At 38.8% G+C, this 17,147-nt stretch overlaps 1 protein-coding gene across 4 annotated transcripts; it reads left to right on the top strand.

The window, feature by feature from the left end:
• LOC143852542 (digalactosyldiacylglycerol synthase 2, chloroplastic-like) lies at window positions 1-16,939 on the top strand. 4 transcript variants are annotated; one of them, XM_077361961.1, is made up of 6 exons: window positions 1-344; window positions 10,660-11,118; window positions 12,453-12,719; window positions 15,182-15,531; window positions 15,763-16,301; window positions 16,592-16,939. In XM_077361961.1, the coding sequence occupies exons 2-5, from the start codon at window positions 10,837-10,839 to the stop codon at window positions 16,280-16,282; spliced, it is 1,419 nt and encodes a 472-aa protein (XP_077218076.1). In that variant the 5' UTR covers window positions 1-344; window positions 10,660-10,836; the 3' UTR covers window positions 16,283-16,301; window positions 16,592-16,939. The 4 variants fall into 4 exon arrangements, with proteins under 4 accessions (XP_077218076.1, XP_077218075.1, XP_077218074.1 ...); XM_077361960.1 differs by having other exon boundaries at window positions 16,487-16,939; XM_077361959.1 differs by having other exon boundaries at window positions 2-344; window positions 10,708-11,118; window positions 15,763-16,939.
• The last annotated feature ends 208 nt before the right edge of the window (window positions 16,940-17,147 follow it).

Raw genomic sequence — 17,147 nt, 5'->3', positions numbered from 1 at the left:
AAGGGCCAAAAGAGCCTACAACAGGGGAGGAACAACAATGGAGCTAGACAAAAAGGGCCACAAACTCATAGTTTGTTGTAGCTTAAGAAGAGTGAATATGGCGCACAAGGCACCCCGGCGTATTTTAAGGAATTCTCTCATCATACGCTAAACCGCTCACCTGTTCTTTTCAAAGACCAAGCCTTCATTTTATATGAAAAATCAGATTACCCTTTCCTTTCCAACTTTTCTCTAATTTCTCCTTCGAACCTTCTAAATTTTCCCCTCAAATCCCTTCTAATTTCTCTTCAAATCCCTTCTATCTCTTGTTTTTGCGTAGATTATTCCTCTTCTCGCATCTAAAGGTACGAATTTCACAAAATCTCCGCTTAATTTTTCATTTCTGTTCGTTTCTTATTTTCCCCCTTTTCTTATCTTAGGTTTTATGCATTTATCAATAGATTTTATTCACAATTTTTTGTGTGCATCTATTGAAACTTTGATTTCTAATTCGATGATTTTGGTATTAAATTATGGGATTCTTAACGTGAATTTTCTTCTTTCGGTCTTGTTTAATTAAGGTTGAGAATTTTATTGAGCATTTTCTTATTTCAGTTTTGTTTAATTGAACTATTTGTTCTTTTCTTTTTGTGATATCAACAGCATGTTTATTTGATTTTCATCTTTTCCTTGTTTTGGATACTTTATTAAATTGTTGCTAATTTATCTTTTGGTCTTGATGTGGGTTCTGATTACCTAGAGTTACACTTTCATAAAATGTTAATATGTTTTTTAATGGTAAGAGATTAGATAAAGGGGGGGGGGGGGATCCCAAATAACAAGGTGGTCATGTACAAGTAGGGGAAACAAAAACAAAAGTTTCACTAAAGCAACAAATAAACAAAGAAATAACATCAAGGGTGAAGAAAATGGAACAACTCTAGCCCCCTATCGATTGCTGCACGAGCCAACCGTTCAGCTTCACTATTTGCCGACCTTCTTACTCAACTCAACTAAGCCTTTGTCCCAAACCAGTTGGGGTCAGCTAATGAGTTTTCATGATGAAGGTGAAAGAATCTACCCGGCTCAAAATGACTAAGTCTAATCCCGACACTAGTTGGGTTCATCTACATGGATCATTTTCTTCCATTCTCTCCTATCCAAGGTCATGTTCTCTGTTGTGTTCCTAGCTATCAAGTCTTTCCTCATTGTTTCTACCCAAGTTGTTTTCGGTTTGCCCCTACCTCTTTTTACTCCATCAACTTGGCACGAGTCGCCTCTTCTCATTGGAGCATCCAAAGGCCTACGTTTGATATTTCCAAACCATCTTAAGCGGTGCTCTCTCATCTTCTCCTCAATTGGTGTCACCCCGACCTTCTTACATGCTGAAAAATAACCATGTGCCCTTCTAACCGCTCCTAAATTTCATGTAATCTCCTAAGGATATGATTTTTTATGTCCATCCACCTTATGGCATTAAGGGAGTCACTTTCTCTGATATCTATGAATCTAATGCTATGTAAGACCGCCACTACCTCCGCCTCATTGGATTCCTCGACCCCTATTGGTCCTGAGAGAGCCGACTCAGTTGTCCCTAACTTGTCTCTTATAATCATCCCACTCCAGCCGGACATGGATTTCCTAAACTTGACCCGTCAAAGTTTAGCTTCAACCTACCTTGATTGCGAGGGGGCAACTTCCGTTCCAGATCGTCCATCACCTCTATGCTCATGCAAACGCCCCTCCAAAACTGGCTCAAAGCATAGTTAGATACATCTCTAAATCCTGATAAGGCCTGCGCTCACCTGTTGGTCAAGAAAATCACCTTTGTGAATATTGAGTTTGGTCCTTTGGAACAGTTATTGAAGCTAGCAATACCAATCGCCATAAAATCCTCCCTTTCTTTTGGCCAAGGTACAAATAGCCAACTGTGAAACAAGTCTTTGAACTTGGTCGGGAAGACACTTCATACCAAATCGCTCAAGGATGCGTTCCGTAACTCTCTAGAGGTCCTGTGATGAATTAAATGATTATCTACTATTTCTCTCACCTCTAGACACAAAGCACAGTGATCAACTATTAGCATATTTCAATTTCGAAGATGATCGACTTTCACGTTCTTATCTAACACAGCCGTTTAGGCAAATGTTCACACTCTAGGCAACGCCGTTATACTCCACATTCTATTAACTGACGAGGACGACGAGATAGAGACAAGGCGGTGATAGAAGGATTTAACGCTAAATACCCCAACAGAGTTCTACATGCAGACTTTTTTGTCGCTACCTTAGCTCTTGATGGAAGTGGCGTCCAACTTGCTTAGAAAGAGAGCAACCCTTTCTAGCTCCCCAGTCAAAAAAATCTCGACGGAACCTCACCTTCCAAGACAATCACCTACTTGTGCGTTCAAACGACTCTTGAACCGAGGAATCTTTATCTATAGCCACTATGAAGAGGTTAAGAAATGTGTCCATGGGAAGCCTCTTCAAACACTAACTACCTTTTTCAGAACTTTATTCGGTCTCCTTAGTCACGGATAAGAGAAGTTGGATGAAGTAATGAACAATGATCCATTAGTGGTCATTCCGTTCAGCAAAGATTCAGATAGGGATGTTCATGACTTGGTGGAGGCAGAAGTGAAGAATAAAAGAAAGAAGGGGTGCTGAAGAAGTGGAGACTCGTCTGTAATTGAAGGCTTCGCCATTTTTGCTCGCCATTAGGAGAGAGTTGAGGCTTTGCTCTAGATGGATTTACTGGTTCTTTCTATGTTGCTTGGTGGGACATTGTGAAGAATGATGTCAATGCTACTGTCTCATATTTCTTCATTGGTTTTGATCCCCAGAAGCAAGCTGTGGTCTTGTTTTCGAAACTGTTTTCTGTTGAACAATGTGACACTAGGAGTTCTCTTTTGAACTTCATTCCTGCCATTATCTCTAATGAGGCAAATTACGTTTTTGTGCTGTTCCTTCAGAGCTTGAAATTTAGAGGGAGAGCCTTGGCGCAACGGTAAGGTTGGTACATTGTGACCTGGTGGTCACGGGTTTGAGTCACGGAAACAGCCTCTCTGCAAAGCAGGGATAAGGCTGCGTACATCTAGCCCTCCCCAGACCCCGCAATGGCGGGAGCCTCGTGCACTGGGCCACCCTTTTTCTTCAAAGCTTGAAATTTGGAATGCTGAGAGGTTTGGACCCAGACACACTCGTTTCCCTTTCTTTTGGTGCTTTAATGATTCCCATGTTCCTGGAATGTGTTGGTATGCAGTAGTTCCTATAGAAAGCCACTTTAGTGGATTGATAACCGATAGCCATTCTCCTTGGCTACGCCCATATTTGTGGCAGATAATCTGAGTCCACGGATGAATCCATCTATCCTCATATATCCAAAGACACAATCTGAGGAGTGCTTTGTTCATGGCCCTAAGATTGCGGAATCCAAGGCCAGCAGTTAATTTGGGCTTGCACACTTCCTCCCAGTTGGCAATCTGGAATTTCTTATGTTTTGACAAAATCTCCCACAGGAAGTTTCTTTGGAGCTGCTCCAAACATTTAATCACTCCTGTTGGGCACCAAAATTGCAACAAGTAGTGAAGTAAATCTATGTTGGATATGGCTTCCTTGATTAGAGTAATCCTGCCCCCAAGGGAGATGAAATTCCTCTTCCAAGTTGACAGCTGCCTCTTCACTTTCTCCACCGCTGAGCCCCGACAAACTCGCTTTCGGTCTCCCTTCACATAGAGTAAGGCCTAAGTAATTTGAAGGAAGTTGTTCCACTGATCACTCGAGTAAATTCGTGAATCTATCACTTTCTTCATCAGAGAGGTTTATACCCATCAACTTTGACGTACCAAAGATTGTTCTCTTCCCAGAAACCATTTACTAACACCGAATGATCACTTTTAGCTTTAGAAAATTATCTTCACTAGCACTGCCAAAAAGCAATAGTGTCATCGACTTATCGAAGGTGGATAATGACTATGCCCGGGCTATCCAACCTTAGCCCCTTGACTAGACTGCATCTTTGCCTTTTTCCCATCATTCTATCGAGAACCTCGGCTACTATCGCAAACAGAAAAGAAGATAACGGGGGTCTCCGTGTCTTTAACCCTGAGACGATTTTAAGAAACCTTCAGGGGAGCCATTTATCATAATAAAAAGCCGAGCAGAGGAAATACATCTGGAAGTCCACCCTCACCACTTGGAACCAAACTCCGTCTGCTCCATTAGGTAATCCAAGCACTTCCAATCTTCCCGATTGTAAACTTATTCTAGATCCAACTTATGTATGATACCCTTATGCTGAGCCTTGGAAAAATAATGCACGAATTCATTAGCAATCAAGGCCCCATCGAGAATTTTCCGCTCTTTAATAATAGATGATTGATTGATAGATATTACCATTCGAAGCACCTTCTTTATCCTATCTGCAAGGACTTTAGCCAACACTTCGTAAACACATCCCATCAAACTAATAGGCTTGAAATCTGAAAGTCTATCCAACTTAGGAATGCACAAAATGAAAGTTGCTCTAATGCGCACAATGAAAGTTGCTCTCGTACTTATGCTTAACTCAAAATTTTCATGGAAGGCTTTGAAGAGAGCCACAATATTGGCTTTCACTACTTCCCAACACTCTTGAAAGAAAGCAAGACAAAAGCCGTCATGCCATGAATCTGTCTCTTTCCATGGAAAACAACCCCGCTTTGATCTCTTCTTCTTCAAATGGCCTTTCTAAGAAATCCCGATCCATATTGGTCAGATTTTCAAACTCAACTCCTTGGGTCCCACATGGCACACATATCTGATCTGAACCACGATCGGGTGGGCCATCATGTGGTGATCCACATGGCCAGTTTAGAAAAATCAAGTGTTTAGCTTCTCTTGATGGAACCATAAACAATGTCATGTTATTCTAAAAAAATGATGTCTCATGGATCAAGTGGCTATGGTAGGCTCGCTTCTAATCTAAGTAGGCTCGAGAAGGGTAGGCTCGCTGCTTCGCTCAGCAGAAGAGGGATTATCCAATCAACTGGGGGCACTGGGAATGGGCTTGACCTGTGATCTGCAGTTGTTCGTATGGGTGTCTTCCAGTGAGAGTAACTATAAGTTGAATTTGTTTGGGGTAAACTATTTCAAAGGAATCTACTTGAATTTTTTTATCCTATAAGTTGTAGAGGGTAAATGTGTAACCTTTTTAAACAATTTATTCTCCATTAAATATATTAGCAGGCTAGGATCATCTTTTCTAGCAGATTTTTCTGCCACAACCTATCTAGGGTGTGGACTAGGAAAATGGCATAAATTTAATCACCATTTATATGTGCCACATGTATAATTGCCATCACTCAAGGTGGTCCATTAGATCAATGGACTTAAAATGTGCCACATGAACGATGCATCAAACATACTCTAAAGGACCTTGTGGAATGTGTGGCCATGATCACATAAATCTTGCCACATGAACGATGCATCAAGCAGCCTTTAGTGGATCTATGTGGAATGTGTGGTACTGTGGTGTGATGGCGGTTAGATAGAGGCCCCTTCTCTCTCTCTCTCTCTCTCTCTCTCTCTCTCTCTCTCTCTCTCTTCGATAGACATGCAAAGATTCAATGGCTTGGTGACATCATCAATGAATATCTTTTTCATCATCTTTGATCAAGCGACTATGATCATTTGATTAGATTTTCCCATAAAAAGGCCAAAAGGAAAGAAAAAAAAAAAAGCCTTTTTGAGCAAAGGAAGAACATCAATACCTTGTTATAATTCACAAGATCACGTAATCTTCACGACACTTATATTTTACTTAGCAGATGTTGTGTGCTAAGCACATAAGGAGGGAGGGTGGGAGAGTTGCTGCCTCCAACAAGGTATGGGACTTACCCCACTTTGGGGTAAATGAAGGCGAGGGAGGAAGCTACTTACGACCTCTTGAGAGGTAAGTCAAATGACTTATGGCCTCTTGAGGCAAGCTACCGACACTTTTTTATATGGCGTAAATGAATATTTTTCCCCCGATTTACCTGTGTAACATACCCCATATGTAAAGAAATAAAAGCAAACCAAATAAGACAGACTAAATGGTTATATTAGTGGGTGTCAATACCAATTCTGCAATTATAGCAATACAAAGATTAAATTTACTATCTCTATAGTTTTACCGTGATTTAGTTGAATGAAGCTTGTCACTGCCAATCCTCCGTAAATTTGATTAGGTTGATTTTTTTTATTTGATTTGGAAATGAACAGAAGTAGCCATGCCAATTTTTTGGCTGATCATGGTTGTGGCCATTTAATTATAAAAGGTGACTCGTCCAATGTTATATCTTGGTCCAAACAAGGTCATAGGTCCTTGGGCAATTGCGAGCAGGTGAGCATTGTAGCAGAAATTAGGGATCTTGTTGCATCCTTATCACCAAAATTTCAGCATATGCGTTGGTCAGCTAATGAAGCAGCCGACAAAATAGTTAAAGATGGGGCAGATAGAGACAAGATTGTTATTATCCAGATGGAGCATATTTAGGAATCAAAGATTATCTAGAGGGTTCCACAGTCTTTCTTTCTTGACCGGGGCGGGTAATTTTGTAGCAGGGCTTGATGTAATCTGTTACACTAGTGGACCACCTTGTCCCTTCGCTGTAAGCTTTAATAGAGTTTCATTATAAATAAAATTGTTACCTTTCAAATTTTTTTTGGCTGGTGCTAGTGATGTTGGAGAATGGGTTTTGATTCAATTTTACTATAAATAATGTGATAGGCAATTGGGTATTTGATTAATCTTATCCTAGAGTCTAGATTGCATTGGTTTTTTGAATGTTCTGAGTCGAGCTTAACCGTGGATCCACAGACCTAACCCCAAGGGATATGTAGACAAGCATGCAAGATAAGGAGTACAATCATGCAATGTAGTTTTCAGTATATTATTTGAGAAGTGAAGCAACTAACTTGAGAAGTGAAAAAGAAGTTGCTTCTGCTTGAGACGGAATTAGCAATTAGTTGAATTTTTTTTTGGCAAGTTACCTGGGCTTGAGCCCCCGATTTCGAGATTGAAGAACAGAGCCTTAAGGGGTTTAGCTAACCCCAGTTGAAGTTATTAACACATTATAAGTATTTGCTGGAGAATCACACTAACAACCACCTTCATATCCAACTCTTCCCAATCGTCGTTGCTCATCTTTTTCGGTTTCTTGTCTTTGCCCGACAAAGCATTCACCAGACTTCGCCGAACTAAGAGATCTCTCACTCTTGTTCTCTTGTTGAAGTTGTCAGCCCCATTGAATTTTCCCTTCTCAAACTTGGCGCCCGTCATCGCTGCAACCATCCAAAACCTGATTGCTCTGATACCAATTTGTAGAAAATCGAGAAATATCTTCTCAAATAGGATCACACACGAAGTGCAGCAAAACGTCAAGAAATGATGAGAGAAACCCAATCACGCAAAAAAAGAGAACACGGGATTTACGTCATTCCGAAGTGTGCCTACGTCCATGAGAGAAGAGTTTCATTATTTTGGTTTTAGGGTTACAAAACTCTTCTTGGCCAAGAAATAATAAAGAAAAAATTTATGCCCGTAACCATAATATGTGTCTTATATATCAATGCCACTACAATAAGAAAATTACCGAAATTCCCCTTGGTGCAAAACCGAAAATTAATTTTTCCTTGCTGTGTGTGTGTGCATAGCGCCATTAGTCTGTCAAGGTACTGAATAATGCCAGATAGCCAGAGTACAGGACAAATTTGCACAACAGTAGTAAGCTTCTCAACTTGATTCTCCAGTCTAGTGTCAACAAAACTTCCTTAGGCATCATCTGACGATCCTCCTGAGTATGTTGAATGATTTTCCTCTTCTAGGCGTGTTTGATTATGATTGCTCTCTTAATCCTCATATAATGTTTACGGGACATCTTCCGGCAGAACCAATTCTTAAGGTTGATGGCTTCTTTCTAAATCGGTAAGTAACATGAACGAGCCACTTATTGTTGGAATTGTCATTGGATGACGAGTGCAGCTCGCAACTATCGTTTGACATCGAGCACTTTCCACGTTATCAATCCTCGCACACAAGCTTATATTTGGATGGATGAAGTCACTTTTCTCCTATATTCATGCTTGGACCAATACATTTTTGTGCACTTGCTTTTGATTGTATCAAGACTTTTTTAAGTTTGGTTCTCTTGTTTCTTGTGTGCTTTCGGTACGGGTTGCACATGAAGGATGATATTTCTACAGCACCAATCTCTACTTCCAAAGATTGCGAGTTTCTTGTGGGTGTTCCATGGTTGCAATCAACATGGAATGGAAACTACTCCTTGGACTGCAATTTCTGCATAAAACTGTCTGGACATCAACCAATTACAGTTATCCATTGAAGTCTTAATCATGGGAGATCTGATGAATTATCCAATTCTTCAAGTAGGATTGTAATCCCAATTATAGAAACTGCATTGCATCACTGATGCAGCAAGAAACAAAAGTTGGATGGTCCTTTGTTTGAAAATCTTTTAGTGTTTAATCTATGCCAAATATTCTTTCAGTAATAAGGTCACCAAGTATGTATAACAAATCAACATCTGACTTGCTAGAGGGCATGCTGTACTTTCAATGAATTAACTGCAAGAATGAGAGTAATTTTTATGTGGTTAATTTTTAAAATCGTATTCTATTTTTAATTTCTTTTTTTCAAGAAGACAAAATTATGATTTTGGGGTTTTCGTTATGTTTAGTTGCATGGAATATGATGAAAGTAAGGGACTGATACTTAATTTACAAGGACAAACTCCTGATTTATCATAGGATTACTTAGTTTGTTGGGAATTTCTGAATTTTAATTTATTTCAGATCAAGATCTCTACTATAGTGTTAATAAATATCGGAAATTGATAATTTAGGCCTTCCTGTAGCTGTTGTTTCAACAACTTAAGAACCTGATCTAATGATCTCGGTGTAAATATGAAGAATTTCTTCTAAAATCAGGGCCTGCACAACAAAAATCACATATTTTTCAAATTTTTGGTATGCACAGAATTATTGCCTGAAGAAAGAGCACTAAAGGGTGGGATCAAAACACCATAAACAGTGAAAGAACTCAGTCCCAAAGTAAGCCTCAATCTTGACTCAGATTATACAAATCCAACAGGGAAGTTTAAGATACACTAGGAAAAAGCTTCATAGATATCTTCAAGCCTTCCACACAGAGAAGATAACTAGTGGTACCCATTACCCACCCATTATCATTCAAAAAAAAAAGAAAGAAAAAAGAAGAAAAAACTAGTAGTACCCCAATTTGGAGAGGAGAGGAAAAATTAGCAGCATTTAAAACACTAGGTGCTGAAATCAGCAATCCGATATGGACAATGAAATGCTTATAAAAAAAAAAACTGTTAAATCGGCTGGCAACACACAAAGCCATATTTTAATCCTCAATAGGAAACCTCTAAAACCGTTCTTAACAAACTTAGAATTTCTAGAAACTGCCCAAATATTTTTGAATAGAGAAATGCCCAAAAATTCTTTACTCAAAAAATGACATGGGTGGGGTGGGGTGGGGTGTGGGGTCACACTCAACTCTGACCACATGTGGGCCCTCTTTGACATCATCTATGCCATTTGCTGACATCAGCATGACTTCATAAGTTCAGCCGAGTAGTACCCTCTTTTCTTTATCTATTATCCTATAATAGGTCTTAATGGAAGGCATTTAAGGAGGAAGCCAACGGGATGCAGGAAGCGCTTTTTAGGCTGACTGGTAAGTGGACCATTAAAGAATCTCATTCTCCTCTGCACAAGCACCCCTTCTTCATCAAACTATTGGAGGAAGAACAGACCTCTCGGCGCCTTCATTGGGAGGAGGATAAGAAGAGGGGGATGCAGGAATTAGAGGCAATGATTTATAGAAAGAAAGCTTCAGAGGAGAAGGCTCCATCGGACGAGGAGCTATCAATCTTAATTCTGGATGAGGAGGTGTTTGTCTCTGAAGTGGTGTTTCTCATTCTGGAATTAAAGAATTCCTCAATCTAGCTTGCCTCTATGGGATTTTGGTGCAGAGTCGGACATTTTTGAGGATATTTTAGTGGGGTTTCACATCGGGTCCCCATGTTTTTGGTTAAGTTCGAAGTACTCCATAGGGGAAAACCAATCCTAGGATCGAACTGATGGGCGGCAGAAGCTGTTAAGTGCAAAGATTAATGAAGCAGAGGTGTTGTTGTGGGCAACGGGTTGCCCAAGTTAACATCGTCTCTCTCTGCTCATATGATACCTCTAATCTCTAGGTTCTGACCATCTTCATTGAGCCTATGTAATACTTGATGGGACCAGAGGTCCCCAGTGTATAACTTACAAGTATCAATGAAATTTCAGTCACCTTTCAAAAAAATATAATAGGTCTTAATGACCTTATGATGTATTTCCACATCATAATGTGTCAGCTTTTAGATCTTGAATATTGTTCTTGAAAAAAGGAAAAGTGCAAATATTAGGACATTCGCGAACCCAATAAATTGACAGTATGAACGAATTAAAATTCTGAAATTAGCAAAACAGTTTTTTTTTTTTCCCTTTTCATCAACTCTGCATTGAAAATGCACCTGTGCAAATATAAATGGAGATTCTGGCGATTCTTATTTCTCTTGTTAAATTTTATTGTTTTAATTGTATGTGACACTGACTTAGGTTCTGATGTATATAGGAAAAAATGGTGCTTTCTAATGGTTTACAATCTCTACTTCATGGACAGCTTGGACATTGAAATTGTGATCCCCCAAAATTGCAACTCTCTCATGTTTAAACCATGCAGATCTAAATGTCAAGATAGCTAACATAATGAGCAGCAATTGGCCCCTTGACATTATTATCTGATGTCTCAATGGAGAGAAAACAACATATTGCAATATTTACAACCGCAAGCCTTCCATGGATGACCGGAACAGCTGTCAACCCCTTGTTTCGTGCTGCTTATCTTGCCAACGGTGGAGAGAGAAAAGTTACTTTGGTGATTCCATGGCTTTCTTTGAAGGATCAAGAGCTAGTTTATACAAGTAAAGTTACATTTGATTCACCGTCAGTGCATGAAACCTATGTCCGACAGTGGCTTGAAGAGAGGACTGGATTTGAATCTAGATTTAACATATGCTTCTACCCTGGAAAGGTAAGTTAACCAGATAAGTTCTATTGTTTTAAAATTTAAAGATATTGACCCTGAAGGAATGGTATTATGTACAGCGATAAAAAATAGTGTATGCTATATACGCAGATCAGTTCAATTGTTTCAATTATGTTTCAGTATGCATATCAGTCGCCACATAAATGGAACTATGTCGGTTTCGATCGTAGATTTCTATGAAAATCCTATAAAATCAGACGTTTATGGAAATGCATGCAAATGATGGAAATTCAAGATTAAATTTCAGAAAATGGTAGAAAAAAAAAGAACAAATACACACTTGGAAACCATCATAACAGCAAGAGTAAGACAATCATCCATAATAATTTAGCAAGATCAAACGCCTAATGAGATGTGTTGTCGTGCATGTTTGGGGACAGTAAGGTCCATTCTAAATTGAAAATGTTTACAACCACAAAATGTAGAATACATTCCACCCTATTCATTAATTTCAATGAATGTATACTATAATGAAGGGGTACAATATATTGATGTAAATTTAAAGGAGTTTCAAAGTTCAAACAAGAATTATTATCTAATTTTTTAAATAAAGAATCCAACTCTTTTAATTGGTAAATTTGGCAAGAACTCATAAATAATTAGAAGCGTAAAATACGTTTATGGTAAATTTTTTCAGAAATGTAGTTTTCTCAATTATTGAAGGGTTTTATTACAAAAATAAAAAATAATTAATTAAAAACATGTAAGTCTTTCAATCAATAAATCTGTCAAGAAGGACTCACATATAATAACATAATAAACTGACATGCATATATGATTAATTTTTATTCAAAAAAATATTTTTGTTCAAATTTTAAAACAAAAAATCCATGAAAAATAAAAATTTATGCACTAATACATGTGCAAATGCATCAAATTCAACGATTAGATGAATAGATGATGCATCTGCACCAAAATTGAAGAAACAAGAAAAAACACAAAAAGTAAGCACTTATAAAGCGAAAAATGTAAACCTTCTCTAGGCAGACCTAGGATTTCGTTTAAGTGAGAATGGAAACGGAAACATAATGGCCATTTTGTATAGATTTCGGCCAACATTTATAATCATACTTAAGATGAAGGATGTAATCAAGTTAGCATGACATGTATCTAATTCTAAATTACTTGTTTTGCTGCTTTGGTTGCTTCAGGTTTGGCTTCACAGTTCAACATTTTTGTGTTTTATTCACAATTTGTACCACTGGGTGGCAAACTATTTAACTTAGGCCTGGGGCACACGTAAAATTTTGGTAGATATTTTCTTTTTTTTCTCGTGTTACTTCATAAATGATCCATGGGATCATGTTACTACCTTGCAGTTTGACAAAGAGAAGAGGAGCATTCTAGCGGTTGGGGATATTACAGATGTCATACCTGATGAAGAAGCGGACATTGCTGTCCTTGAGGAACCTGAACATCTTACATGGTACCATCATGGCCGGAGATGGAAAACCAAGTTCCGGCTAGTTATAGGGGTTGTTCACACCAATTATCTGGAATACGTGAAGCGAGAGAAAAATGGACAGCTGCAAGCTTTTCTATTGAAACACATTAACAGTTGGGTTGTTCATATCTATTGCCACAAGGTACTTTTCTTGATAAAACTTAATTTATTGCCACAAGGTACTTTTTTTTTAAAATGGTAGCCAATAGCCCAATATTATTAAAAGAGAAGGACCACGATGGTCAAATACAACGGATAAGAGAGAGAAATAAAGAAATCACTACAAGATATGATCAATACAAAGCTTCCTTTGAGAAAAATCAAGGAGGGAGAGAGTCAAATAAAGCCAAAGCTTCCTTTGAGACACCCTCTCTAGCTAAACCGTCCGCTATCGAGTTTGCGAATCGCCACACATGGTGGAAGACCATCAGAGAAGACTTCACCCAATCGTCCATCTCATCGAACAGTCTGTCAAATCTCCAAGGGTGTTTCTCCAATTTGTTAAGCCATCGAATCACATTTAGAGAACCCCCTTCTACTATCACATTGGACTGACCATCTCTAATCAAAAAGCTTTAAGCCTCAGTGAACCGCACGCACTTCCGCTTCCTTGTCTGTTGAGTGACTCATTCAAGGTTAGATACTTGAGATTAATTAGATGATGTTGCAAGATTGCAATTTTATCCTCATCTTATGAGCTCATCATTAACCTGAGCAATCGGCGAACATGCCCATCAATCTTGAATGCATAATTCATGGGTGACCTCATGGAGAGACAAGTGCTCAAAATTGGAAGATCTTAAATGTCAAATCATCTTCATAGTCTATTTATTTGATGCTCAATAATGATATGATCCATGATTTACAATTAAGTTCGTGCGCGGCAGTTAGGAGCATCTGACTCTGGCAACGCTTGGTCTATGGCCTGTTATTGGACGGTCTGGATCAATAAGGAAACACACTAGTTTTGGAATGATAGCATTGTCACACTCCCTTAAAGCGCATTTTGAATCTACCAGTTGTCAATCGACCAGTTCTTTGTGAACTTTTGATCGATCCGATTGTTGGCCATGACCAATGCAAGTGGTGACCAATTAATTGGATGTTCTAGACCAGTATGCAGTTCACTAATTTTCTCAAGTTAGAGATATACTGATTGGTATACATGGTTGAATTTTGGAATTCTGAATGCTCCTACTTGCAGTTTCTTCATACAAATCATGTTATTGATATTTTGTTATTATATGACTAGTTTTCTGTTAAAGAAGGTTTTTTTTCTGGTGCGTTGTCGCAATGTTAAGGACGGGTAGATTAAGTCATTGATTAATTTGTTGGTAGGTTAGGGAATGTCTTGTGTCCTCTTTTATGTTGGATAGGAGGATTTGGGCTTCGTACAAGAATGGGCTGTTCTCCATCCAGCCTTTTTTCCTTTGCTTGTCAAAGTGCCCCATCCATCCTTTTAAGTGATCCAAGATGTGGCTCATTTGCTCTCCCCCAAAAGTCCCATGTCTTTGATCGACGGTGGCTTATGAGAAGTTTAATATCATTGACATTTTTAAGAGGGAGAGTTCGCAAATGGTCAAGTGGTGCATTCTTTGCAAGAAGGCTGAAGAATCTAGTAACGACATCATCATTCATTGCGAGATGGCTCGTGTGGTCTGGTACCGGCTTCTAAGGTTGTTTGTCACCTCTTTGGTGTTCCTCTCCTCCTTTAAGCTCCTTGAAGGTGGCACTACGTTCATCTTGGCAACAAAGGGCACATTCTCTGGAATTTGTCTTCCTTTGCGGTTGCTCGGGTTCTTTAGATGTAGAGAATTAGATGAGAACCATTGAGGGAAAGGAGAATACCACACAATGGATAATTAGGGAAATTATGTTTCTTCTTTTTCTTTTGGGCTAGATCTAAATTTGAATTTAGAGTTTACTCCATGTTGGATCCTGGGGTCCTTGAAGGCTCGCTACTGTCATTGATGAAATCAAAGGATATCTTGGATATAGCTGCACATACCTTTGTATTTATCCCATACCCCTCCTAATTCTATTGCTATTGCGGACACTTTTATGTGTCCAGAGCTTTTCTGTTTCTGTTTTCATAATAAAGTTTCCTTTTTACCATTTCAAAAAGTTATGTTTAATAAGGCTTTCTCAGCAGGGCTTTCTTTATTTAATTTCCTCACATTTAGGGTTGATGAAAGATCACATGTTTAACACAAGTAACTTGCCTCTATGTAACTCTTCCTTTTCTGTTTATATGGTGACAATTGTTCAAACCACTGCTTAAAAATTCCCGAAGTCAATCATCATCTCACTCTTGCTGACTCGGTTTTACCTTGGCTGGGCTCTCATTCAAATCTAAGTTTTCTTACCAAGTCAATTTGACTTGTCCAAGTTAATCAAAAATTGACCAATAGTCAATCATTGACTCGCGTGAGTAGATTCCCTTTTACTTTGGACGAGTTCTTGTCCGCTTTCAAGTTTTGAAAAACTGATCTAACCAATTACCACAGGAAGCGGAAGAATTGGTGCAAAGTTAGAGAAATTTATGTGATTTGGCGTTCTCAAAATCAATGCCCACTTGAATTATTAATTTTCATGATATCGCAGGTTATAAGATTATCAGCTGCAACACAAAATCTTCCAAGATCCGTCATCTGCAATGTCCATGGTGTGAACCCCAGGTTCCTTGAGACTGGCAAAAGAAAGCAAGAACAGCAAGAGAATGGAAATGTAGCCTTTTCCAAGGGTGCCTACTACATTGGGAAAATGGTGTGGAGCAAAGGGTATAGGGAGCTCCTTCAACTACTTACTAAGCACCAAAACCAACTAAATGGCCTACAAGTCGATTTGTATGGGAGTGGAGAAGATTCCCATGAAGTCCAAGAAGCTGCTACAAAATTAAAATTGACTGTTAACGTCTACCCTGGTCGTGACCATGCCGACCCTTCATTTCATGAGTAAGTTACCTCAATCTAGGGTGTTTTTTTTTTTTTTTTTTTTCATTTGTATTTTTTTTGGAGAAAGAGAAAAGAAGTTACCTCTATCTAGTCAATCAACACATGATTTCCAACAACACTTTATGGCAAATTTTGTCAACTGAAACTTATAAAAGCACCTAGAAAGTCTGATTTATTTCAGGAGATGATTAGAATGCAAGTGATCATATCTTTCCCCCTCACTCATCGCAGGTACAAAGTGTTCATAAATCCAAGTGTGTCCGATGTGCTCTGCACGACCACGGCCGAAGCACTGGCTATGGGTAAAATAGCCATTTGTGCTAATCATCCTTCAAATGACTTCTTCAAGCAATTTCCCAATTGCTGGATGTATGAAGATGGTGATGGGTTTGTGAGAGTGACAACTAAGGCATTAACCGACGAGCCAGCTCCACTAACAGATGACCAAAGGTATGAACTGTCATGGGAAGCTGCCACCGAAAGGTTTGTGAAGGCCGCCGAGCTTAATCATCTGTTAACTGTTAAGTCAGAAGCCTCATCAACACCACGTTTTATGTCAATGTCATTGAGGGTGCCAGATTTAAGAAGTAAAGTTGAGGATGCTGGGGCATTCGTGCATTATACGGTGTCCGGTATAGAGGCAACACGCCGGGCTTTTGGGGCTATCCCAGGGAGTTTGCAACCAGATGAGGAGCAGTGTAAAGAACTGGGGTTGGCTTTAGCAAATGGAAAGCATAATTCTAGAAAATGATCCAATGAAGGCTTATCAGGTACTACTGTAACCTATTCGTACAATTGAAAACTACATGACTGTACATTATGGTGGTTCCTTTCTTCTTTGTTCCTTTTTGAAAAATTGTCGTTTTGGGGCTGTTCTCCATGGGGATAGAAGCCCATGTTTATTTTATCCTTGAATAGACTTGGTATCCTCTGTTCACGTCTACCTTGTTACCAGAACTAAATTGGGGAACAATGGACAAGATAATTTCCGGATAAAATTATCCAAGCAGTATAGCCTGTTGTTCCAGGAAGTCATCTGAGGATTTGAATCCTCTTGCAGAACAGCTCCTTTGGGAAGTTTGTGGGAGATAAAAATATGGGGTGTCAGCATCAAATTTCAGTTGTCTTGCTTTCAGCCCTTAACCTATTGAGGGTTTGAAAAACAAAAGGCTCATTTCCTAGATATCCTTGGCAGTCCTATATTGGAATAAACCCTGTAATTCTCTGTAGGATGAACATTATGTATATTTTTAAGATAATGAAGTAAACCCTGTAATTCTTAGTAGAATGTACCCAGTGAAACTCACTGTGAACTACCAATGGGCCAATACTTTTGATGATTGGAAAATCTTATTCTAAGTCTGGATTAATGGATAGAGATTTTACAGAACATGGTAGATTTTTTATTTGATTCAGCTTTCATTTAATGGGCCAGCAAATCGTAGGCAATTTTTTTCTTTCTTCTTTTTCAAAAGTTAACTTTCACAAGCCGTAAGAGTCATTGCATAGTTCACAAATGAACGGGAAAAAATTGAATTTCAATTTATTATGAAATTTTGTTCAAAAGCTGTTCGTGCTCTGAGAAATTCGCACTCCGAATTTTGTACCTAATGGCC

This window comes from Tasmannia lanceolata, unplaced genomic scaffold, assembly GCF_043159265.1.
Source record: "Tasmannia lanceolata isolate RefF3 unplaced genomic scaffold, GAP_Taslan_0.1 ptg000019l, whole genome shotgun sequence".
Lineage (NCBI taxonomy): Eukaryota > Viridiplantae > Streptophyta > Magnoliopsida > Canellales > Winteraceae > Tasmannia > Tasmannia lanceolata.
This window is presented reverse-complemented; position numbering and strand designations above follow the sequence as displayed.